The sequence below is a fragment of the Sus scrofa genome, chromosome 1 (genome assembly GCF_054392235.1).
Source record: "Sus scrofa isolate SSC_HxYL_T2T_F1_AM1 chromosome 1, Sscrofa_HxYL_maternal_Yorkshire_Landrace_v2.0, whole genome shotgun sequence".
NCBI classification, from domain to species: Eukaryota; Metazoa; Chordata; class Mammalia; order Artiodactyla; family Suidae; genus Sus; species Sus scrofa.
The window spans coordinates 215,106,061-215,132,058 of NC_139383.1; the positions used below are offsets into that span (position 1 = coordinate 215,106,061).

The 25,998-nt window shown below is 38.5% G+C and overlaps 1 protein-coding gene across 28 annotated transcripts in view; it reads right to left on the reverse strand.

Moving 5' to 3' along the window:
• Positions 1–25,998, reverse strand: part of ADAMTSL1 (ADAMTS like 1) — a 1,005,193-nt gene that overhangs the window by 378,990 nt on the left and 600,205 nt on the right. For all 28 annotated transcript variants that reach the window (XR_014821152.1, XR_014821138.1, XR_014821132.1 and 25 more), the window contains one exon: positions 15,781–15,826. Coding sequence is in view for 3 of the 28 variants with exons in the window: in XM_021074260.2 (XP_020929919.1) it covers positions 15,781–15,826 (46 nt within the window). In the remaining 25 variants the exon portion in view is untranslated. The remainder of the gene's footprint in view (positions 1–15,780; positions 15,827–25,998) is intronic.

Genomic DNA, 25,998 nt, shown 5'->3' on the forward strand with positions numbered 1-25,998 from the left:
CAACAGCATCTATGTCCATCAGCCTCTCTAGATCCACAGTTTCAGATAAAGCTCTCATTCCAGGCAATAGGTCATTACACTTTTGAAAAAATTCTTTCATTTCTCTCTCCACACACAGGCCCTCTAAGTTCCTGACATTGAGTTCTCTACCCAGCTTCCATGCTTCTTCTTCTATAAAATAAGCTTGGTCCCTGTCATCCCATAGGAGTTGAGCTGCTGCTGATCTTGGCTTAGCTCCAGGCATGGAGCCCAAAAGTCTTTGATATGAGTCCTGTTCACAATTGCACATTTTTGCTTCAGTTTTGGTCCATGGACATTTTAATCTTGCTTTTGAAGCTGGCTATGTCATTGTCTTATCATCTTATGATTTACCTGACATTTTCTGCTTGTTTGGAAATAGAGAGAATAACAGATTTAGTAGAAGCCCTTTTAGTTCTTTCTTTATACTTTTCTTTTACAATTTATCCTACATTGGACTATATGCAGTATCTGTAGTTGTGTCCTTTTTGTCTTCCTGCCTCCAATTTCAAAACATTTGAGAGTAGAAATGGACTCATATAAATCTTTTCATTTTCATTTGCTCCCAGAACAAGGCTTTGCCCATAGTCGAACTATCTGTTGAATTAAAGAGTAACAAGAAAGTACACTTTGGCTTATCATAAGAAATGACCTCCTGGAAACTAGCACTGTACAAAAACTATGTAAGACAGAGAATTTTGTTCCCTAGAAATAATCAGGCAGAATCGAGACAACCTCTTAGGAGGTATATCATAAATTAAGAATTTCCATACTCTTTTTGCGGTTGTTGTTGCAGAGCAAATTCTTCCCCCAAAGAATCTTATGTGGTATGCTAATCAATAAAGTAGATAAGGCAGAGCTCTTCTGGATGAAATAGAGGTGATGGACCTAGAAACTTGGCTGTTTAGGCTTCATCTCCTGGCAGGGATGTCAGGATGGGGTCCATACAAAGTCTTTTAAAAATTGCCTTTCAAATTACAGTCACATAAAAGACTGAGAGGTTTGTCTGAATGACTTCCAATATCTCTAACAATTCAAAGCAAATAATTCCCAGCAATAAAGGAGGAAAAAGAAAATGAAAAAGTTATAAATTACACTTTGTGACATGTAGTGATGAATCATTTTAAAACTGCTGTTTTGGGGAAGGAGGAGTTTTTGTCATGAAAGACTGCTTGGGAAAAGGAGGCTGGTAGGTCCATGATAGGACACTGGTGTTGAATAAGTTCTTAAGCATATTTGCTCCCTGAGAGTCAAAGGAAAAGAAACCAAAAGAATGCGTCTTTACCCCTTCTTATGTGATACTGTATTTGACTCAAAACTCTCAACTGAATTCGAAACCCAAATGAAACACACTCTAAGAACCATGTGTAGCCTTCTGTTCACAGTGAGAATATAAAGGAAAATATAGCCAAAGCTGAAAGATAACCTTTTTACATTTTACAATTTCCTCTGAAAAGGAGGATAATGGTGAAAATGCAAAGAAAAACATATGAAGGAGAAGATTCCTAGAAGTACAGCAGGAAACAAAAGGGAGTTGACTAATTAAATAATGACCCTAGCTTATTGGATTCAGCACAAAGGTCTCTGAGTGATCTCTCAGAGGGAAAACAAAAAAGAGTTTATACTGCTTGAGTTTCAGCCCATCTTGGTATTAATAGGAAGATTTGCTGCTACTTACCATTTCTGGTCTCATGGAAACCACACTGAGCAGAGACAAGTATTTGCATGTTTAGTAACCTATGCATGGCAGCTTGTTTGGTTTCATTCCAATGGGGCTCTCTGCCAAGGGATGAGCTTCAGTAGCAATTTATTTCTAAGTCACTGTCAAATTCCCGCTTCAAGCTTCTATCTGGGTCGCAAGAGGCCAGCATATGTCTTACGCAATTCAGAAACTGAGCCTTGGGAAAATAGATTTTAAGGAGTATTGATTCAATGAATTTATAACCCCTTGACAGGCAGAGAAGCTCAAAGAGGAGGGAATCTGGTACGTTTTCAACAAGGATTCTTGGATTTGCCTTTTCTGCTGTATATTTAATTTGCACATTAAAACTTCTTAGCAGTTCATATACTTCCGGCCTTGAAAGAATGATAATTACTACAGTAAACTTATTTGACTATCTGTTTTCTTAAAAGAAAAAAAAATGTTTGTACTTCTTAACTTTTTGTGTTTCAGTTTATTATTTACTAAATGAGAGGTAGACTAGGTCATCTACATACGGTTTTGTGTTATGGGCTTTGGCATTATTCTAAACATGCAGCACCACTCCTGGTGTGTCCTAGATAAAGTATCTAGTGTGACCTAGATAAAGTATTTCATCCCTTTAAATGGTCAAAGTTCTTTATCTCTAAAATCAGGGTAATACTCACCTTTTAAGGTGTTTGTGAGAATTAAAAGAATTGGGGATTGGAAAGTAACTAGCCCCATGCCTGGCACATGACAGATACCCAGAATATAACAGTTCCTTTCTAATTTTAACATCCTGAAAACCTACAACTTTTCCAGGATCCCTTTGAGGTGTAAGATCAATGTACCAGTCATATTCAATAAAAAGGACTATGGCATACAGAGGTTCAAGCTGTTTGCAAAGGTCATGAAGCGAGCTGGAAAATGGGGCTCAGAGCAGCTAGTATCAATCTCATAAATCCCAACACTATAGCAAAAGATGGCTCCAGCCTTTATTCTTCTTTATCAGCTGACTGATGGAGGCTTTTTCTCTCCTTCAAAAATCTCTGAAGCCAGTACATTAATAACAAGACACATATCTGTCAAAGGTCCAGCTGAGCTTTTTCCTCAGAAAGTTTCAGTAAGGCAACCCATCATGACAATACTGAAGGAAACCAATTCTGGGTTGACCAAGGAGGGCTTCTATTCATGCTAACAGCTTCACATTGGCTATTGATCCACATGCAAAGAACAAAGCTATTATATGAGGCCCTTTGATTTCTTATCAGTCAGTATCACATGTGTGAACTGGAACTCTGTGTGACTCTTTTATTCAGAAAAGCCAACTTCTATCACTCAAATGCTATTTATGAATTCTTGTCAACATGCCTTTTGACAGTGGGACAGTGCTGGCTTAGAACAAACTGTGACCAATGTAGGGAGAAAAGAAAAAATCTATGCACTTTTAAATATACCAGAAGGAAGCCAAGGAGCAGTCACTTGCAACAATATATTTCCCTTTATGTCCTCCCTCCAAATTGGGAGCTCTTCATAGTACCTTGAGTTATGGACAAGAGTGAAAGTCTCCTTAACTGGAGAGTCCAGCTGTTCTAGAAGAAAGTTTTTTTTTTTTTTTTTGCTTTTTAGAGCCACATCCCCAGCATATGGACGTTCCCAGGCTAGGGGTCAAATCAGAGCTACAGCTGCCGGCCTACGCCACAGCCACAGCCACACGGAATCCAAGCCACATCTGCGACCCACACCACAGCTCATGGCAACGCCAGATCCTTAACCGACTGAGCGAGGCCAGGGATGGTACCCACAACCTCATGGTTATTAGTCCAGATTCGTGTCTGTTGAGCCATGACAGGAACTCCCAGAAGAAAGTCTTTAATGCTGTTGGGATGCTGTGAGCAGCTGTGTCCATAGGCCTCATCTTCTGTGAGACTATCACTTACTGATCTTTGCCAGAGTAAAGTGGAAGAAAAAACAAAAATATATGGAGTGTCTCCCATGCATTTATGTGATCACATTGATTTCTGGCAAGGAAGATCCTAAAGGGACCATTCCTATCAACTCCATTTCATGATGGAGGAAAATGAGGCAATGAGAAGCTGGAGAGCTTGTCCAACCCCAAGGTGAATGAGGACAGAGCCCCTGGGTCTGTGTTCTTTCCATGGAGTCGAGTTTTTCACACGACATCCCTGGAACATCAGTTTGAGACAGACAGAACACATAAGGGAGAAAGGGAACGTAGGAGGGGTCCAATAAAGACATGTCAGGAAAAGCATTAAAAATGAAAAGAGGAGTTCCCATCTTGGCTCAGCAGAAACAAATCTGACTAGTATCCATGAGGACTTGGGTTCAATCCCGGGCCTCACTCAGTGGTTAAAGATCTGGCATTGCCATGAACCGTGGTATAGGTCACAGACGCTGCTCAAATCTGGCATTGCTGTGGCTGTGGTGACCCCTAGCATGGGAACCTCCATAAGCCTCAGGTGCGGCCCTAAAAAGAGAGAAAAGAAAAAAAAGAAAAAAGAAAAGTGTACAGCAGTCAGGAGAAGGCCCAGGAGGTGGTGGGGTGGGGGGAGTAGAAGGAAAGCAGAAGGACCCAACCCGCTGAAGAGTAAAAAAAAAAACCTAAATTTGGCATGCTGCCTGGCAACAAGCACGGCAGAGCGATCTACATTCACCAGATCCACCAAATGAAGGGATCTGTGAATCATTAAAAAAAATGTTTATTTCTTTATGCCACACATGATAAAACAGTTAGTCATTAAATATGAGGGTTTTTTCCCAGAATAATTGCTGCAAATATTTTCAAATATTGTTCTGAAGGCTCAGTGTTAAACCATTGAAAAAGAAATGGTGTGTTTTGAACCAAAATCAACCTTCAGTTCTCCACATGGCATGCCATGGACTTGCATTTAAAGATAAAACCATTTGCAAGATGGCCCAAGCTTAGTGAGCATAGGTTGGAGAAGGGTCTGTGACCTCAGAGAAACAATAAAAGTCATCAATCATTCCTTACTTCCTAAAGGTTATTTGCCCTTCTTATCTAATTTCAGCATAAACAGAAAGAAGGGCAGCCCAAGTCAGGGAAATTTGGATGTTTTTGAAAGTGTGTTCCCTAAAGAATATTCTTCAGTTTCTGCAATGGCAATTCTTCTCAATGTTAAAAGGGGAGGGAAACACACACACACACACACAAACCACAAAGCCCTACAAGTAGCTGAGTCTCCTTCCACATTTATTCTAGCTTTGTGGTAAGCTAGACTCGTTATGGGGGATATTGATTGGTCCTCTGGGATACGTTTCTGAGAATATACAGCAATTCCAACCAAGTATTTGTCTGGCCAAAGAACAGCTAAGCTTTATTGCTGCCAGAGACCTAACTGTCCAGCCTTAAGGACAGGGCAGTCTATAGAAAGTCTGTTTTTCTATAGTTCACCCAAAGAAAGGGGCATAATTCTGCAGTTCTGCAAGAGATGAGGTCTGATGTTTTTGTTATAAAATACCCAGAACCTGTTATTTGGCAAAATAACCGGGAGATGTTCCCTATGGTACTATACAGTAAGGTGATTTTCAGTCAGAAATTTAAAGTGATCAAATTTTTAACATTTTTTAAAATAGAGTGTTCTGCTGGAAAGAGTACTTTGCCACAGAAAGGGGTAAGTGGATAAAAAAGGGCTGAAGGAGAGCAGAGCCATCACTACTGAGCCAGGCACTGGGGCTGAGGGCTTTTTGGTTAATTTCTCATATAATCCTCAGAAAAACTCTATGAGGTAGTATTTTTTCCAATGTTTTAAAAAATAAATATATATTCAATGGCTTTTAGATTTATTTTACCCCAAAACTCATTTTTAAAGTATTTAAAAGTTTATACTGGAGTTCCCATTGTGGCTCAGCAGGTTGAGAACCCAACATGGTCTCTGTGAGGATGCAGGTTTGATTCCTGGCTTAGCTCAGTGGGTTAGGGATCCAGTATTGCTGCAAGCTGAAGTGTAGGTCATGGATGCAATTGGATCTGGTGTTGCTGTGGCTGTGGCTGTGGCTGGAGCTGTAGCTCTGATTCAGTCCCTAGCCTGGGAACTTCCATATGCCTCAGATGTGGCTGTAAAAAGAAAAAAAAATTATACCAATAATAGAACACATATTCACTATAAGAAAATAAAAAAAACTTTATAAAAGTCTATAAAATAAAAAAGAAAAATATAAATCTCTCTATATTTTATATATACCTAATCACCATGATTGGTTTGATGTGCATCCTTTAAGACTTGTGATACATCAGACACAGTTCAGTTTAGGGATTTTTTTTTTAATTAGCTGAGATCATATTAAAGATATTACTCTAAACTTACTCTATTTCACACTTAATATGTCTTGGAAGAACTTTATAGGTTATTACCTATAGACCTGCCCTATTCTTTTTCATGATTGCATAGTGTTCCATGGTATGGACATACCAACATATTTAATCAGCCTCCTCTCCATTTGTTTCCAATTTTCAAACTGCCATAAACACTGAATTAACAACAATTCTTTGTATAAGGATATTTTTAAAGGTAGGAAAGCTGAGAATGAGAGAGGTTAAGGAATTTTCTTTAAAAGCATATAATTACTTAGTGACAGGAATCTGAAAAGCCTGTGTTCTTTCTGCTATACAATGATGCTTTCAGTCTTCTATATCTGTGGGATTGAGAATAAACAGTGTCCTTTGAATCACTCTTCCCTCCCCTGCCCCATCACCCTGATGGCCTCTTAGAGACTGGCCAGATGCACATCCATGTGGAATCTAAAGGCCAGGAGAGCCTGGCCCAAATTTATTATGCAAATGAATGTAATGAAGGTATAAATAAAATAAAGTTACTTGGAAAAGACATGTCCTACCAGACTTTAAAAAGAGAATACTGTTCTTTCTCAGTGAAGATTAGAGGGCTTTTTTTTTTTTTTTTAGCCACACCCAAGACATATGGAAGTTTTTGGCCAGGGATCAAACCTGACTGGCAGCTCTTACCCACACCACAGCTGCAACAATGCCAGATCCTCAACCCAGTGTGCTGAGCTGGGGATCAAACTCGAGCCCCAACAGAGATAACACTGGATCCTTATGCCACAGAAAGAACTTCCAAGAAGATTAGAGTGCAAGGAAAATTCCTGCTTTTTCAGCTGGATGGGTTGGAAAGAGGGAACCATGGATGCTCAGACAAGAAGCCTATTTTTTGGGGGGCAGTCCACTGCTTGGAGAGCATTGAGTCAGCCTCAAGGGAACAATGCAGGAGACCCAGGGTGAGCTTGGGAAGCCCCCTCTAGCAGGGGGTGGGTTTTGAACATTTATCTAGAAAAAACCAACATCTTTTCTTCAGAATTTCTTTACTACTTAAGACACTTCCTACTTGAGATTAAGAAATCTCTCTACTGCCTTTTATTGATTTTAGCCTGGGGTTGACTGGCTCTGGGCCAGGGAGGAAAGATACACACACACTGAGTGGTATGAGAGCAACACAGCTTTCCCTAAACCCTCTGGTCCTCTTCCAAATAATGTCTGTCACCCCTGGTGGAAGCCAAGAGTAACCTTTGCAAAGTGACATTTGGGGGTAAGTTCAGATATTTCAGCACAGGTAAACACCTTTTTCCCCACAATGGACCTTGTATTGTGCCTCATAAAATGACCTGGCAGGACCTGAACTAAACTGGGCTACTTCAGGTCTCACCCTTTGCCCATACCGATAGGGCCCCAATGTCACCCCAATGTCAGAGGGAATATTCTGACAGCCTCATATGGAGTCTCCTCCCCCATCACCCTGCTTTATTTACTTCATAGTCTTTCACTCTCTGACTTTGTCACACTTTTCTCTACTTGTTTATCACATGCTTTCTCCTATTAGACTATAAGCTTCATGAGAACAGAGGCCTTGATTATCTCTCTCTATTAATATTATGCCCCAATGCCTAGAAAAGGTGACTGGTACATAGTAGGTCACAGCAGAAATTGTTGAACAGGAGTTCCCGTCGTGGCACAGTGGTTAACGAATCCGACTAGGAACCATGAGGCTGCGGGTTCGGTCCCTGCCCTTGCTCAGTGGGTTAACGATCTGGCCTTGCCGTGAGCTGTGGTGTAGGTTGCAGACACGGCTCGGATCCTACGTTTCTGTGGCTCTGGCATAGGCCGGTGACTACAGCTCTGATTCGACCCCTAGCCTGGGAACCTCCATATGCCGCAAGAGCGGCCCAAGAAATGGCAAAAAGACAAAAAAAAAAAAAAAAAAAAAAAAAAAAAAAGAAATTGTTGAACAAATTCCACTCCCATTTTTCATTACCCTCTGTCATGGCAGCCCACCATCTTGAGAGGCTCAGCTCAAGTGTCACCTTATTTAGGATGTCAGTCATTGATTCACCAAATGTAGGTGTTGAAGGCCCACCATGTGATAGAAGTTGCCAAACTTCATCTGTTCACAGTCCTTTTAATGTCTCAGTAATCTTTTTTATGGCAACTCTAGGCCCAAAGGGTTACCTAACATTTCCAGTTATTAAGTAGTTAGGTCCAAACAACTTAGTGGCCATTGGAAAAACAATATATGTAACTTGAAAGAAAACTACTATTTTGTTTCATTCCTAAATAAATATGTTTTCTTACTGATGGATGTGGGTACCTGTTGGGCTCTGCACACATTCTCAAAGTCTGAAATCAGACTGGAAAATGCCACCCTCCTTTCCTGCCCTATGTTGACCATCTCGAAGTACTTGCCTTTTATAAAAGTGAATGCCCATAGGAAAAAGTACATCATGATCTGGTAGGTCATGTATCGCCCATCAGATGTCAAGTATTTCTGGGTTTCCCTTGAATATTTAAAATATTCCCCTGCAGTCTTGGGGGCTTGCTGTGTTCCCTGCACACAGTTTCAGAAGCATGGTGTTTATAGCGTGGTCCTGCTGAGACCTTTTAGCACACTGTGTTTACCTCCATGCTAATAGCGTTTATCACATCAATTAATTTTGTGTTTGTGTATTTGTCTTTCCTACTAGACTCTGGATTTCCCAAAGGACATGTAACCTGTTTTTTCACTGATAGCAGCAACTCCTAACATTCCTAATGCAGAATAAGAGGTGGGTGCTCAATAAACATTGGTTAATATATATGAACAATTAAATAAGAGAATGAGTAAGTGAGCAAGTGAACAAACGAATGGCCCTGACAAAGAGCACAATGTCATGTCTTCAGCTTTTGAATGAGGACTCAATTATGAGAAACTGATCCTCCTTCTGATCTTAGATATGCCTCTTAGCTGGAAAATGGCCTGGCAGGGAGGCTCACTCTCTGACTCCCTGAAGTTGTTATTATTTTCTACAGCATCTCTCTAGACTCCAGGGGTATTTCATAGGTCTGAATGTTGTTCCAAAAATTTTAATAAAATTCTGGCTAAAAAAGGCCAGTAGCAGAATGTTCATTCCTTCCATGAGTTACTATTTGACTACTGACATAAAGCATCAAATGTACCCGGAATTTATGCTGTACAAAGTACCTATAAAAAATGCACATAGGAGTCAAATGGGATTTTGTCTTATATTGATGGTTAATAACCATGTGAAGAACCCTGGGAAGGCCGTGAACCTTTATAGCCTCAATGATGAGAATCACGGGTTAAGATGGATGATCAAGGTCTACAGCAAAGACACAACTCTGCTTCTCCTGTCCACATTGCTCTCTTTGTTCTGACTCTACTTCTTGCTGGCTGTAAATCTTTTCACTGCAGTACTGCCCATTACTAAACCAACATAGATATCTTCATTGGTCTGCATTTAAATCCAACTCTAGTATTGCCCAGATATCACAATATTTTTGAAGAACTACAGAATTTCATAGCTAGGAGGGATTTTTCAGATCATTCGGTTCAACCCTCTCATTGTCTAGGTGCAAAAACAGAGGCCGTCAAAATTATAAACTGGCCCAGGATCATTCTTTCCTCTCTGGCCATCACAGCTGCTGCTTTTGTCTCTTGTCGGAATGCTGCACGTAAGACATTCCATAACCAACAATGCTGGAGACCATAAAAGTTGATTGTATCAAAGTGAGGGCGAAGCAAAAGTGGCTTAGGAAAAGACATTCTCCCTCTAAAACATAGCCCACATCTTCCCACCAGTAGCCGCTCCAGTCCAAGCATCAAGGAGTGTTCATGGAAACTGCTCAAGTAGCCTCCAAACTGGCATTTCTGCTTCCACTCTCTTCTTCACCCTCTGTCTCCAGAGTAATCCCGCAGCCAAACCTATTTTTAAAAAGTTATTTTTCCCACCTTAAAATTCTCAGTAGTTCCCCTTTGCACTTAAACCATAATGCTCTATGATTTAGCTCCTGTCTACTTGCAGCTTTGCTTTTTCTTAAAATAATGATTTTTATTTTTTTAATCTTCTAATATGCTTCCCCTTGCACATTATCCTCTAACCATACTGGGCTTTCTTCTTTCTTTGAATACACCACGTTCCTTCACTTCTCAGAGCCTTTGCACTAGACATTTCTTCTCCCCGATTTACTCTTCCTTTGATGTTCCCAGAGCTCATTCCTTCTTGTCATTCAAATGTCATGTCTCAGGTGGACTTCCCAACCTTTCAATCTGAAATCGCCACTGGTCATTTAATCTCTGCAGAGCACTGATTATGACCTGATAATTTTTCCTTTAAATAACTTTTCTGTATGCTGGTTTGTAATCTGGCTTCCTCCATTAGAATGAAAGCTTTAGGAGAACTAGGTTTTGGACTTATTCACCAATGTACCTCAGGCCTGAGAACTATGCTTGTGCTCCATTATTCTTGGAATGAATGAATGATGTTTTGTCTCCATGTGCTAAAAATGCTTTTAATGCTTTTCAAAAGCTTTCCTCAGAAGACAGAAATCCCTGACCACCCACTTCACCCCACTTAGGATCGTTTCCTGAGAGTTCTAAAAGATATATGGAAGTGTAGTTTCCCAACTGTAGTCTTGCAAACATAGTTTTTGAAGAACAGTAAAGTGTTACAGTGGAGTAAATTTTTTTTTTTTTTTTTTTTTTTTTTTTTTTTTTGGCTATACTTGCAGAATGTGAAAGTTCCCAGACTAGGGATAGAATCCAACTCATAGCTATGGCAATGCTGGGTCTTTAACCTACTGTGCCACAGCGGGAACTCTGGGTAATAGCATCTTGATAAAGAACTCAAAAACTAAAAATAGAACTACTATATGATCCAGCATCCTACTCCTGGGCATCTATCTGAAGAAAAACCATAATTCAAAAAGATACAGGCACCCCAATGTTCACTGCAGCACTATTTATAATGGCCAAGACATGGAAGCAACATAAATGTCCATTTACAGAGGAATGGATAAAGAAAATGTAGTACAATGGAACAATACTCAGCCACAAAAAGAATGAAATAATGCCATTTGCAGCAACATGGATGGACTTAGAAATTATCATACTAAGTGAAGTTAGTGAAAGACAAACATCGTAAGATATTACTTACATGTGGAATCTAAAAAAATAGGATACAAGTAAACTTATTTGCACAGAAGAAACAGACTCAGACTTTGCAAAAACTTATCTTTACCAAAGGGGACAGGCATGTGGGAAGGGATAGATCAGGGTTTGAGACTGGCATATGCACACTGAGGTATATGGAAAGACTGGCCAGTGGGGACCTACTGTATAGCACAGAGAACTCTACCCAATGTTTTGTGATAATCTATGCGAGAAAAGAATCTGAAAGAGAATGGATATGTGTACATGTATCACTGAATCACTTTGTTGTACAGTAGAAATGATCACAACTGGGTAAATCAACTACACCTCAATAAAACTCTAAAAAGATGGAAAAAAAAAAAAGAACTTAAAAGCACCACCAGCTACCATGGGCATCTTGGCCTATCAGGTTGCTAGTTGAGGTTCCTGTCCCTAAATCTCAACTTTAGTGAAGATTAAGAAGTAGTTTATGAGAAACATGGCATTCCTCTAAACTAAACTTTGGAGGTCAAATTATAACATATAATTAAGATCAAGGGGTTCAGATTTGAGGTGTGATTTGAAGAAATAGAAGATATAACCTAAGGAGACCTCTGTGAAGGTCAGGAGGGTCAGATACCTAAGGACCCCTTTGATTGGTCTGCTAGTTCACACCACCATTTATCCCAATAGTCTCCTTAGTCTTTTCTTTCAGAGAGAGAGCCTTTTATGACTTTCCTAGAAGAGAGCAGGGACTGTCCAATGGGAAAGGTTAGATGAGCTGCATCTTTAGGAAGGAAAATAGTCTACTTGGACCAGCCTGAAATGGTCTAAGAAGGTACCATGACTCCAAGAACCATGAAAACATTAGGGGAACTTTAACTTTCTTACATTGTTATAAGAGAGGGACTAAAAATGAAAACTTAAAAGTATGGGAGCTGAAATTTCAGGTAAGCCAGAAAAAAATGGGCATCTGAGGAGATGCTTTCTCCTCCTAAGTTCTGGGGAACAAGACCCCAAAGAAATGTTATGTGTAGCAAGTACAAAGAATAGAAATAACGAGCGAATCTTTGGAGGAGAAGTGGTTCAGAAGAACTTTAGGAAGCTGTCCAGGGATTAAGGAGTGACCTTAGAGGCTTAGCTAACAAGAGGCCCTCAAGTTTTTCCAAAACAAGTATCTAGAAGGGGAATGTTTCATTGAATTGTTCTGAACTTTTTAGTTTGGAAAATTGGAATGTGATCATGAAAAGATTCTTTCTTAAGAAATTTTTCATTTATTTTTTTGGCAATGTTGCTTCTGTCATGGCCAAAAGCCAGGAAAGGAAAAAAAAAATAAGCATCAAATTACTTGAAGGCTCTGGGCTCTCATAAAAAATTCAGTGTCAGTTTGATTCTACAAGCTGTAAAGAGCTGGCTCGTGTTATGGGTTTTAAGTAATGTTAGGTCAGTCTTAGCCTGCATCCGTCCATGGAAATGCTCATAATGATGGCAAGGAATTTGTGGGCTGTTTTTGAAAAGCCTTAAGAAAAGAGTAGGCAGTCATCTGCTCCTGATGCGATAGGCGTTCATCTACTTAGGAGAGTTTGGACCATTTCTAGTTATTCTAAAAACTACCAAGAAAAGTAATAGGAGTTAAGGAGATTCTTTAATAACATCATGTGTTTTTAATACCAAGATATCTGTCACTACAATAAGGATTATAAAGAAAACCAATGAGCTATAGTATATTAACATAAAAGTTTTCTGTACTATCACTAAAATAAATTCTGCTGATACCATATCTTTAAAAGGTAAAAATAGCACACAGCTACTTGATCTTTATAATCAGTCAACAGCTGAGTGAGGGATGTGTGTGTAAACAAGACAGTGAGTGGCACCCAGAGCTCTCAATGGAAATAAAGAAACAAATTCAGCAAAATTTTCTATTGGGCAATTATTTCTACTCCCAGTTATCATGCCTTCTAGTTCCTTATGGTCTCAGGCCAGCCATTTAAAAATGTATACTGTTCATTTACTTTAGTCTTTCTCATCTCATCTGTATTCTGGTCATAGGCCACCTCCACTGTCCTTTTTTCCTTTTACTTATACACCTCACTATTGCCAGATTAAGTCCTAATACCCTCCTGACCATGTTCTCTGTTATAGCAAGCTCTCTAACTTCAGTCCAGCCGTCTTGGCTGCCAACAGTTCTTTTATTTTGCTTTGCTGGCTTCCACTCAATTTCCACAGTGGCTCTGTGAGGACTTCGTGCTTACTGCCCCAAGCCCAACTTCCTCCTTTGCTTTCAGGAGATGACTTAGAACACTTCTCCTAGAGAAGCTTGAGCTTGTTTATCATGAGTACCCTCAGCATTTTTCTTGAAAGCTTTCCACAACTTCATCTCTTCTTTCTCAATTTGCTTCTGTTGCTTTTTTAGGAATACTGTCCCTTCTTTTTATCAAGATTCCTTCTCTTCTTCTCACCCCAGACCCTTAGGCACCTGTGACATCAAGGACACCCTTAAGTGCCCATATCTATCATCAATCTCTTCCTCCAGGTTAACCCATTTCTCAGGGGGTTCTTATTTTAAACAAATGACCAAACAAAACAATATGCCCTCCCACCTTTCTGTGACTTTACAAATGATGATGTTTTTCTGTGAAGACTTTATGAGAAATTTATACCTATCAATTCCATTTCCTCACTAATATGGTTTACCCACCGTGGTCTTGATTTCATTCCTAATACACTAGATACACTAGAGAAATTGCTCCCCCATGGCCTTTTTTTTTTCTTTTCTTTTTCAGACTTCAACCTCTTGGCAACATTTATCCCATAGAATATCGTAAGGAATTCTCTCTTATTTCTTCTGCTACCTCTCTCCTGGTGCTTGTGATGGCTTACCTCTCACCATGTCATTTTTCTCTCTAAATACAGAAAAGGTTTGAAGTTCCCTTTCCTCTTCATCCTGTTTGCTCTACCTACAGGACTGCTACCAAATCTTTAAATTTTGTATTTCTTACCTTGTGCTTCTATTGCTTGAGCCCTGATCTTCTTAGATCAGAATCTCTATAGCCTAGTTGAATATCATACCTACAAGACCAGCCCACATTTTCAACTCAACAGTGTCTCTAAATCAGTTGACTGTTTTCTTCTCCTAAACTTCCTCCCAATGTTTGTACTTCTGATAATGACATTCACCTTTTTTTCCAGAAGACTGGTACTCATTTTGCATTTAACAAATATCAAATATATGCTTAATTGATGTAAGTTGGCAGTTCTAGGCATTGGGGATGAGGCATGGGCAAGGTAAATGAGGCTCTGCCCTTATGGAGTTTATGTTCCAGAGTGGGGAGACAAACAAATAATCAAATAAGATAAATTTTGGTATAAAAAGTGCTATGGAAAAAATAAAATGTGATTTATTAACTATTGTGAGTGACAGGGCTGGGCAGTGGGACAACTACATTAGATAAGGTGGCCAAGGAAATCCCTCTGAGGAGGCAGTATTTGAGCTGAGACTGGAATGAGAAAGATGCCTAACAGGCAGACATTGAAGAAAGTACTTCTCTAACAAAGGGATCAGCAAGTGCTAGAGATCCAAATAGGTATATACCTCTGCTTTTTTTATTCCCACTTTAACTCATCCCTCTAACTTAAATCACTTGTTAAGTCTTGCAGAGTAACCTTAATTTTGATCTCTCTTATGGCTATTTCCTCCTGATTTCAGCCCTCATTACTTTCTGCCCCCCACCTGTTTCCTGTTCCAGTGCATCTCTCACAGCACCATGGAATTAAACTTCCTAATGTTAAGCTCTAAAAGGTCATACTCTCACCCCATAACCTCAGGGACCTTTATTATTCACCGAACTAATATAAATATGGAAGCCTAACATTCAAATCTGTTCATGGTATAACCTCAAAATATCTTTCAGTTCTCCTCTTCCATCCTGCTAAGCACAATCCTACCCATCCTTGTCTCCAGAGCTGCCCATTATGTCTCCTTGATCTGGACAGGTTGTCACACTTTGCCACCCAACCTGGGAGAGTCACAGCCCTCTTAGCCTCCTTAACCTTACCTCACATCCTTGAAGGTCCTTCCAATTTCTCTCTGCTTTTAACCCACAAGAATTTTATCCCTCTCTTGTAATAGTTTCCCTATTTTGCCCTAGAATGTGGTTATGGACCCCTCTGCCTTCTGCTTCTACATCCCTTACTATAACACAGATATTTTAGGACAGTGACCACATGCTTTTTATCTTGTGGTAGTTGAACAGTATTTGGTGAAAAAATGAATTTGTCAAATCTGAGACTGATTTACTGATATCTACTTCATGATACACAACTGGTTTCCATTTTGTCATTTCTCTTCCTTATTCTCCAGAGAGCTAGATGTGAGAAGTCAGAAAGCAGAGAGGAAATGGAGAGCGTCCTTGATTTGAAATAGTCTAGTTTCCTCCTAGCCAAATGATCAAAATTTGTATTGCAGAGCATTAAAAATACCCATGCATAATCCATATACTGTGAAATAAATAGCTCTTGGTGAAACACCAATTGGTTAATTTATGCTCAGGATACATAAAACTGCTTAGCATTATACAGTGCTTAGAAAATGCATTATCACAATCACAGAAACTTAATACTTACCACATTACTGCATGTTCGATATCGGATATTTCTTCCTTCACAGCTCCTAGAAAAAAAATCAGTATTACCTATTAAAGGCCCAAAATTTGAACTGTATTCTTATAAAAATAATTTTTCTCAATACCAATATAAGAGCCTCTCTTTTCTTCTGAGTATGCTATTACAGAAGTGAGTATTAAATGCTAAATTGAGCAGTTCTAAGGAAGTTGTACACATACATTAATTTCTCCATGAGGGTTGAAACTAAGCATACATTTTGCCTCAAAAGTTGTCACCATAAATACTTATAGTGAGTTCTTATTTAATCAAATAAATTTTAGTGCAAGACTTTCTGAAAAATATTAATATTAAATGAATCCCCTCAATTATTTCTGGTATAAAACTAAAGATAGATTTCACTAATATGATAGATCTTAGATCCTGAATATGGGAAAAAATGGAACTTAACATAAATGTTAAGTCCCTTAACATGTCCTTTAAAATTATACATCTAAGGACATAAGTCATAACTCTTAAAGAATGATGTCCCTGTCTAAAGTCCATATTCACTGTAAGGGTTTTAGAAAAGAAAGATGACCCTAAAGGAAAGAAAAATCCCCTGTAGTTGTCTCATCTAAAAATAATCACTCTTATTTTGATTTATTAATTTCTTTCCAATGTGGGGGAAATAACATCATATACAATTTTATAGCTTGTTTTTTTTCCACTTAAAAAATTTTAAGCTATGTTTTATCCAAGTTTTTGACTATATCTTTAGGAGAGATAAGTTTCTAGAAGGGGAATTACTGTACTAAAGGTAATGACCATTTATAAGGTTCTTGATAAACATTGCCAAATTGCCCTCCATAAAAGTTGTGCCATTGCGTACTTCCAATAGCAATACATGGGAGTTTCTATTTTACTGAATTCTTGTGAATAAAAACAATCTTTTTATTGCTTTTTAGGGCGACTCCTATGGCATATGGAAATTCCCCGGCTAGGGGTCAAATCAGAGTTGCAGCTGTTGGCCTACACAGGCCAGATCCTTAAGCCACTGAGCAAGGCCAGGGATCAGACCTGCATCCTCATGGATACTAATCAGGATCATAACCCACTGAGCCACAATGGGAACTCCCCCAAAACAATCAATTTTTGATTAAGCATTCAATGATGACACTTAAGAATAGCAGTATTCTGTCTGCTCTTTTCAAAATAACTTACTTAAAAGAGAGAAGTAAAATATAATATGAAATTCTGAGAGAGTGATTCTACTAATAACAAATAGTTATGGAATTCCAGGTACATTTCTAAGTTTGTTATATGTATTAGTGTATTGACTCCTCTCAAGAACCCTGGGGGACAGGGTACTAGCATTATACCCATTTTACAGATGAGAAAATTGAAGCTTAGGGAGGTTAATTAACTTGCAAAAATCATACAACTATTGAGTAGTAGAGTTGAGATTTGAAAATGGGCCATGTGGCATCAGAGCTTATACTTATAACCATGATGTTTTACTACCCCAATACACTTGTTTGTTCAACACAGGCCCACTGAACTCCTATTATATGCTGGGAAGTGCATTTACTTCTAGGGATATAAAGAGGGATGAAATATGACTTGGTCTTTGCTATTAAGAAAAGTACTCATATAATTATAATTCAGTGTAAGAAATGCTAGATAGTATATGTGTTAGGTCTCAAGAATGTACTCATAAATAAAATATCATCCGAAGGTACAATTACACAAAGGCCACCTTAAAAAGGTCCCGAATTGACTATATAACTGTGTCTTCAACTATAACATGTGACAAAGGGCTGGCCAGGCTTTAGAATCACAGAAAAAAGGAGAATGACAATGAACTTCTTTGCAGAACAGATACTGACTCACAGACTTTGAAAAACTTATGGTTTCCAAATGAGACAGGTTAGGGGGTAGGGGGATGCACTGAGGGTTTGGGATGGAAATACTATAAAATTTGGTTGTGACGATTGTTGTACAACTATAAATGTAATAAAATTCATTGAGTAATTAAAATAAATAAATAAATAAATAAATAAATAAATAAATATTTAATTTAAAAAAAAAAAGGAGAATGAAAGAGATACTAGGTTGTCAGTGCCCAGCCCAGTAATGCCCCAGGCTAAGGGCTAATAAACTTCAAGTCCTCCTGGTCCCAGTGGCTAAGTCTCCTGCTATCATGATACAGATGCTTAACACTAATCTAGTTGATGCCAACAAATTTCCTGCTCATCCTAAAAATACCCCTCATTATACTGCCATGTTGAACAAGTAACTTGCCAAGAGCCATCTGTTTAATCCATGATGGCTAAGAGGCAGAGTGCATTAGTCCTGCTGACATGGGTATTCTGGTCCATGTTACGGACAGTTCTATTTTTTTATCCTAAGTTAATAAATTGGCATTCTAATTTGAAATAATAATCTCATGGGCCAAATCATTATGAGTCTGCCTCCAAGAGAAGAATCTGTTCTTGGTGGAATTGCTGAAAAATATCAGGTTTCTGGGTTTAAAAAGATGTGAGTTAGACTCTAGTTGATGGTAAATTTACAAATAATTACTTCTGTGACCTGGAGGCCTTTGGTAGCAGGCCATTTAGACATCAGTGTTGGCTGAACATGATATGTTTTTCAATTTTGAAATTCTTAGGGCATATGTGACATACTGCAGTGGTTAAGAGTACTCACTTTGAAACCAGAACCTTCTTTCTGGAATACTGACCCTATTCCTTAGTTTCTATACCTCAGTTTTATCATCTATAAAATGGTATAATATTACTTATCTCTCAGGATTATTATGAGGAATAATTGAGTTAATATTTGTGAAGCACTTTGAACAGTGCCTCACATACAGTAAACATCACATAGACATTTCACAAATAAAGTGTATAGCGATGTAAAAATATAATAGATATTAAAAGAGGGTTCCCATCGTGGCTCAGCAGTAATGAACCTGACTAGGATTCATGAGAACATGGGTTCGATACCTGGCCTTGCTCAGTGGATTAAGGATCCGGTGTTGCGTGAGCTGTGGTGTAGGTCACAGAAGAGGCTCAGATCCTGTGTTTCTGTGGCTATGGTGTAGGCCAGCAGCTGCAGCTCTGATTCTACCCCTAGCCTGGGAACCTCCATATGCCACGTGTGTGGCCCTCAAAAGCAAATAGATAAATAAATAAATAAATAAATAAATAAATAAATAAATAACAGGGTTAAGGGTATGTGGAGAAGAAACTGTAGGTAAATTCATAGAGGTATGAAAAGGTACAGTATGTTTGTACATTTTCAAGCAGTTTTGTTGTGGAGATTTGGGTTTATATGAGGAATGGCAGGAGATGAAAAATACCTTCTAAATGTGAACTTTGCAGCATGCAGAGGGGAATCACTGAAAGTTTTAAAACAAAGAAGATACAATGATAACCTCCTGCTTTTAAAAAGTGAACACTTATAATAATCATGAAGACCTTAAAATGCTATGTTTTTCACCCTCCTTTTATTTTCTTTTCCTAACCTTATCTCCCTGAAAGGAATAATGGAAACACATTTGTGGTCTGGGTCACAGACTTTACTCTTTCTCTTGCATAATCCTCTCATTCTCTCAGGAGTTTTGCTTCCTCATTAGTCAACTGCATATTGAAATGGCCTTGCATAAAGTTATGATCAACTGAGGTAACTTACAAAAGCTCTATTCAAATGCCAATGAGGTTATTATAGAGATAATGTTTCCTTAAAAACAAAACAAACAAAAAAGCAGAAAAATACCTACTTCAATAATTGATATGAGCCTTTTCCCAGATATTTTAAACTATGAATACCCACTCATTTTGAAAGCATCCTGGGATAATAGGAGATGTAAGCATATAATGTAGAAGATTGACTTAAATGCTTCTCATTTAGCAAAAACAAAACAAACACAAACACGAAACATAGCAAAGAAAAAAAAAACTTGCCACCATTTCCCAAGAATATCCTATAATTGTATAACACCTAATATTGATTTGCAAATAATTTAATTCTGCTCCTGAATTAAGTCTTCCCTTTACTGTAATGTATTACTTTTTGACTGAGAGTTTATTTAATTTGCCTGAAATATGATATTAAAGTGATAATGTTTGAGTCTGGAAAAACTTTGTCATTGATATTATCAAATTGTGGATAGTAATATTAATACTAATCACTACTATATATTAAGTGCCTGCTATAGGTGTCTAGTCCAGTACTGGGTACACTATCTTTCACATTGCAACAACTGCCAGGTTTTATCATTCCCATTTATTAGATGAGAAAATTGAGACTGAGAAAGACTAGGAAGCTTAGAGGCATATCCATATTCAGAAAAAAGAGAACTAAGATTTGGAACCCAGGTTTGTTTAACTCCAGAGCATATGAAATAATAATAATAATAATAATAATAATAATAATAATAATAATAATACAAAAGGAATAAGATATCCTTAAAATATGTAAAATATAACACTAGATTAAATCTGAGAGGCTGAGCAGGAGTTGGCCTGGGGGTTAATGGCACCTTATTTTCTACATCAGTATATCACCTGCTTCTCACTTCTGGTAAATCCACTTCTAGTAAGTAAATGACACCTAGACACACATTATATGTTTGGAACATCTCCAAGACAACCATACTCGTCAGTAAAATGTAATGTGAAAAAATCTCAGTGCAGAGAAGCGTGTAGTTTTTAAAAGTTCAAATGTATGAAATCTGAATATAAATTTTACTTAAGTAATGAAGTGACTATTCCACCGCCAGGTTTTAATTCTTGCCAAGTGTGAATGTCTTCATCCAAGGCATTTATCTGGGCACAAAAGCCTCATCTGAGAATTAAGCAGTAAAAAATATTGTCTTCACTTTAAAAAAAAAATCTTTTTACAAAATATTTTGTTAATATAAAACAGCTGAATGGTTTTCTTCACGTTAAACAAAATAAAATCTACCTCTGTCTGGAAATGAAAACAAATATTAGAAATTTCAATCCAAAATGGTTTTTGAGCATAGCTAAAGGCCACAGACAACAGGATTCCAGTAAATGCCATCTGCTCAATGCAAAACTATGAAGTAGTTACTAGACTATATTTAGTGAGTTAAACTATTATTGTGAATCATTCAGACTTTAATTCACTTATAACAAGATTAGTATAGGCTTGAAGCATACTTTATTGGTTTCCAATTAACATAACAAACCAAACTCTTCCAATACTTAAAATCCTGATGTTATCTTAGTTTCAATTACCATAATTTAACAACCTTAGAAGAGATGAATTGCCATGGAAAATTAAAAGCTCTCTTTCCAGGCTTTAGCAATTTGTTGACTTTTTCCCCCTATGCTTACATAAGTCTTTAAAAAAGGAAGGTATGTTTGATTTATCTCTCATTAGGAATTTAAAAAAGATCTGGTAAAGTACATCAATTTAAATGAAAAATTCTTCTCATCTTCTCTCTAAGCAAACAGATCCTTCTGGTGACATAACCAGACTTATCCTTGGCGTTCAGTGAACTGTTCTCAGGAAAATCTGATAACTGTGTATTTTAAATACCAGAGTTCTTAAGGACAACTGCACTCATATTAGGCTCATGAATTTAATTTCCAAAAACCAAAAGTGCTGCTAAGTAAGAACAGGTTACTGTTTCTCTGAATTCCCTCCTGCCTTTCAAATATGGACTCATAGGCAAAGAATTTTGAAATAAGACAGTTCGTCTACTTGCATCTCTCTCTCTTTGTCATCCAAAAGAAAACTCTTAGTTCTTTACAAGAGAACAGACATAAAACTATGTCAGCAATTCAAGCCAGGAGGACTTTAGGTCCTTTAGACTGTGGGCCCACCAATGACCATGGATTGGACAAGACTGGCAGATTGAGAGCCCCAGCCAGGACTTCATGGAGGATTAGAGAACGTTTTCCTTCTTCCTTTCAAGTGAGCATTTCAGGACTCATGGGAAGCACAGAACAGGAGAGCATCCCCAAGGAGCCAGTTAAAATACTTTTTTGTTTCTGGAGCTTTTTACAAAGACCTAGAGAAGGATAAAAAATTCTGAGAACAGCTCAGAGAGCAAAGTGCAAATGCACTGTTGGGTGGCTTGTCACATTCTGCAGACACAGTATCATCGTAAGAGTTTCCTTCAGGACACAACACTTGATGCCAATGAACTTAGCCATTAAAAAGGAAGCTCTAAGAACCTGCGGACACTGTGTAAAACTATTCTCAGATACTAACTATCCCAGTCCATGGTCAAACTGGATGCTGAACATATAGGGCTAGAACTGAAGTCCATGCACCACAGATGGTAGTGGTGGTCTTGCCTTACATGGGAGAGAAAGGTAGTTAAGACATGCTATCCCTGTGGGTCTCCTAAGTCCCAAGTTCTCATTTTCCCCTTAGCGCTCTCTCTCTCACTCTTGTGCTTGCAAAAGTTATCCTTTAATGCTCTACCTATTACTCTATGTGTAAAATAGTTATTACTTAATTTTAATTTAGAATGTTTTTCATATGAATCAAAATGAGTCTTGTTCGGGTGGAAACTTATCTGTGTTGCACTTGGTCCCACAACAGGAGGTGTCAGTTCAGCACTATGCCTTCTTCAAAAAGTATCTACATAAAAGCAGAGCATAGGAGTTTTTCTTGTGGCACAGTGGATTAAGGATCTGGCATTGTCACTGCAGCAGCTCAGTTGCTGCTGTGGTTGGGTTTGATCCCAGGCCCAAGAACTTCTACATGCCATGGGTATACTCAAACAAAACAAAAACAAAAACAAAACAAAACAAAAACCCCAGAGAGTAAAATGGTAATTACCAGGGCATGGGAGGGGGTGGAATTAAAGAGATGTTGTTTAAGGGTATGAACTTGCAACTATAAATAAATAAATCTTGGAGACCTAATGTATAGCAGAGTGATTATAATCAACAAGACTATATTATAAAATCAACTATACTTCAATAAAAAGACTTACTATAAATGTGAAAATTGCTGAGATCATAACTATACCCACCCCAAAACAGAAATGATAATTTCTGCTAATGATAGAGACATTAGCTAATGCTGAAAGGTGATTATCATATTGCAATATATAAATGGATCAAAAAGTTTGTACACTTTAAACTTACGCAGTGTTATAAGTTGATCATATCTCAATTTAAAAAAATTTACCAAAAGCTATGCTTGTACTGTATATTCATTATCCACTATACTTCTAAATAATTGGAGATGTTCTAGTATGTATTCCTAATGAACAATTTATTAACATTAATAGATTTTTTTTGTGTGTGTGTTTTTGCTATTTCTTTGGGCCGCTTCTGCAGCATAAGGAGGTTCCCAGGCTAGGGGTTTAATCGGAACTGTAGCCGCCAGCCTATGCCAGAGCCACAGCAATGCGGGATCTGAGCCGCATCTGCAACCTACACCACAGCTCACAGCAACGCCGGATCATTAACCCACTGAGCAAGGGCAGGGACCGAACCCGCAACCTCATGGTTCCTTGTCAGATTCGTTAACCACTGCGCCACGACGGGAACTCCAACATTAATAGATTTTTAAAGCATTTTAAACAAACATTTAATGAATGTATATTGACACTGAACATGAATCCCCTTCTACCCACGGCCACATAGCCACGGGCTCCCTGACAGCCACCTATGTCAAGTAATAAAAAATACATTTGCAAGATTTTCCATGACAAGTAATGTTTAATCTGGTAGCATTTGCCTATGAAAAACTGATCTTAAACATTAAAAGGTGTCACTGACCTTCTTTCTGGCAACCTTCATTTTTTTTTTTCCACTGGAGGTTAAAGTGCCTATATTACGCCAAGCCACTCAAATTCTAAAAACAATGTATCTCCAATACACAGAACCTCCAGTGGAAAAGTGCCTTTGAAACAAGGAGACAAGAGGCCTTTGGCCTGTGGGACTTACAGCTGCAAACATAAAAAATATCTCCCCCCTTAAGTATTTAGTGGAAACGTCCCTGAATCCCATGTAGGATGTCTGCTTGTTTTGTGCTGTCTCTGCTGCATGTGATGCATCACTAGCTCAAAAAGATTAGTGCTAAGGGAGAGATTTTTTTTTTCTGGCTAGATAGATATTCAAGCCAAACTATTATGACAGCTTGATAAATGTAGCTTTTGAAAATGCTTTCTGTTGTAATAATACAACAAACAACAAGGAGGCACAGGGCCAGGCATCATCCATCAGTAGGTGAGCTGGCTGGGAACAGACATAGCCCTGGTGTCACACCAACTTGTCTCCATCTGCTAGGGGCTCTAATGTGGCCTTAGAAGAACCAAAAGAAGAGTTGGCCTGAAAAGTGCATTGTTAAGGCAATTTTAAACAGAAGAGGGGGGTAGCAGAATCCCACACTGAAAAAAACGGTGCCGTAAATGGAGTCCTCAGCACAAAAGTGTTTCTTTGGCATAGGTAACGTATTTTTGTAACCTTCATTTTATAATTCAACACTTCTGCTCTATACTAATCTCTCATTATAAAAATGTGCTAAATGCTGTGCCAGCATGGAGACTCTAATTGATGTCTAAAGAGAGAGTTACTAAAACTTAACGTGCAGACCAAATTCAATATAAATGGAAACCTCGTAGGCTGAGGGAAAGCATTCTAAGATAACATCTTCTCTGGTTGTTTTATTTTCTGTCCACCCTAGGGGACTAAGGAAAGTGTCTCTGGACTCTTACAGATTCTTGAGGAGCAGCTCAGAGGCTGCAGAGCTGTTAAGTTAAAATTCAGACCCATGTGAACATGGGACTGAACTCTGAAGTTTGTCCTGTGAGTTTCAACTCTGCGTATTTGCTCTTATGAGTGTTTGGTATGTTCTAAATTACAACTAGAAAAATCCGTGCCAATTTTTTTTGCCCCAAACAAGTATGATTTTTACATATCTCTGCCTGTTCTTCAAAGACAAACGTGCTACAACAAAGCATCAAGTTCTTGCAAACATGGGCTAGGGTTATGAAAATGAGGCGGTGCTTATGCAATCAGAAAAAAGGAAGAACAATGACATTGGAAGCTGTAATGCTCATGCACAACTTCTAATGAAACCATAAACTGCTTGGAGCAGATTGCTCAGATAATCTAAAGAGACAGCACACAACAGGCAGTCTGAAAGTGGAGTTGAGCCCCTAGGCAAGGCACAACTTTGGGTAAAATGCTTTCTGATTTCCAGCCACTTCACACATTGAATGTTCAATCTGAACCCAGGACTAAGCTGGGCATTGTGAAAGGTGCAAAAATGAGGATTCCTCGACCCTTTTCAGCTTTGATTTAGTTGGAAAAAAATCCACAAGTCCAAAGAGAACACACATCACTATAACTCAGAGTTGACAACTAATGAGCATGGTTTGGATACTAAATAATGAAGGAATTGGTCAAAGGGATGGGTTGATGGGAGAGAGAAGTAACTTCAGAAGGCGATATCTTAGGAGGATTTCCTGTATGGGCCACCTGAGTCCCAAGAAGGAGAAGGGAGAAAGGAGAATTTAAGAAACAGTCTTCACTCCCTACTTCACCTTCCCAAAGTATGGGAATAGGTTCTTAGCCCTCACAATCAATTCAGTCATTTTTACCAGACGTTGACTGGGCACCTATTGTGTGCAGAATAGGAAGATTTAAAGCAAAGCAAGACAAAGCCCGTGCTTTTTATGATAATCTACCAGGGGACACTGTCACATAAACAATTATAGCACAAGCCAGACTATGAGAAAGTGTTAAAGGTGGTGCACACAAAATGCCTCATAAATATAGCAAAGTGGGATGAGGGGCCAAAGCTGGAGGTAACGTGAAATACCACTAATGGTTTTGTGGGCATAGGCAGCCCGAAGCATTGTAGGTGGAGGGTTTATCAGGAGAAGAGGCATAGAGCCAGCAAAGTGGCCAGCAGTTTAAAGGATCAGAACACAATCTTGCAACCATCCAGGACTCTTTTCACTTTTGGAAAACATATTTTTGTTGATTTTCTTTTCTTCTTTGTGTCTATTTTTGGGATCTCTGAGCCTCATTGCCCATCAAAGCACTGTTTACTGTTAGCACTCCACAAACATTTGTTGAGAATTTGAAGAAAGGAAGAAAGGGACAGAGAGAGGAAGGAAGGAAGGAAGGAAGGAAGGAAGGGAGGGAGGGAGGGAGGGAGGGAGGGGAGGGGAGGGGAGTAGAAAAGAAGGGGAGTGTTAAAGGATAATTTTAGGTCACAAAGAATTTCTGGCCTCAT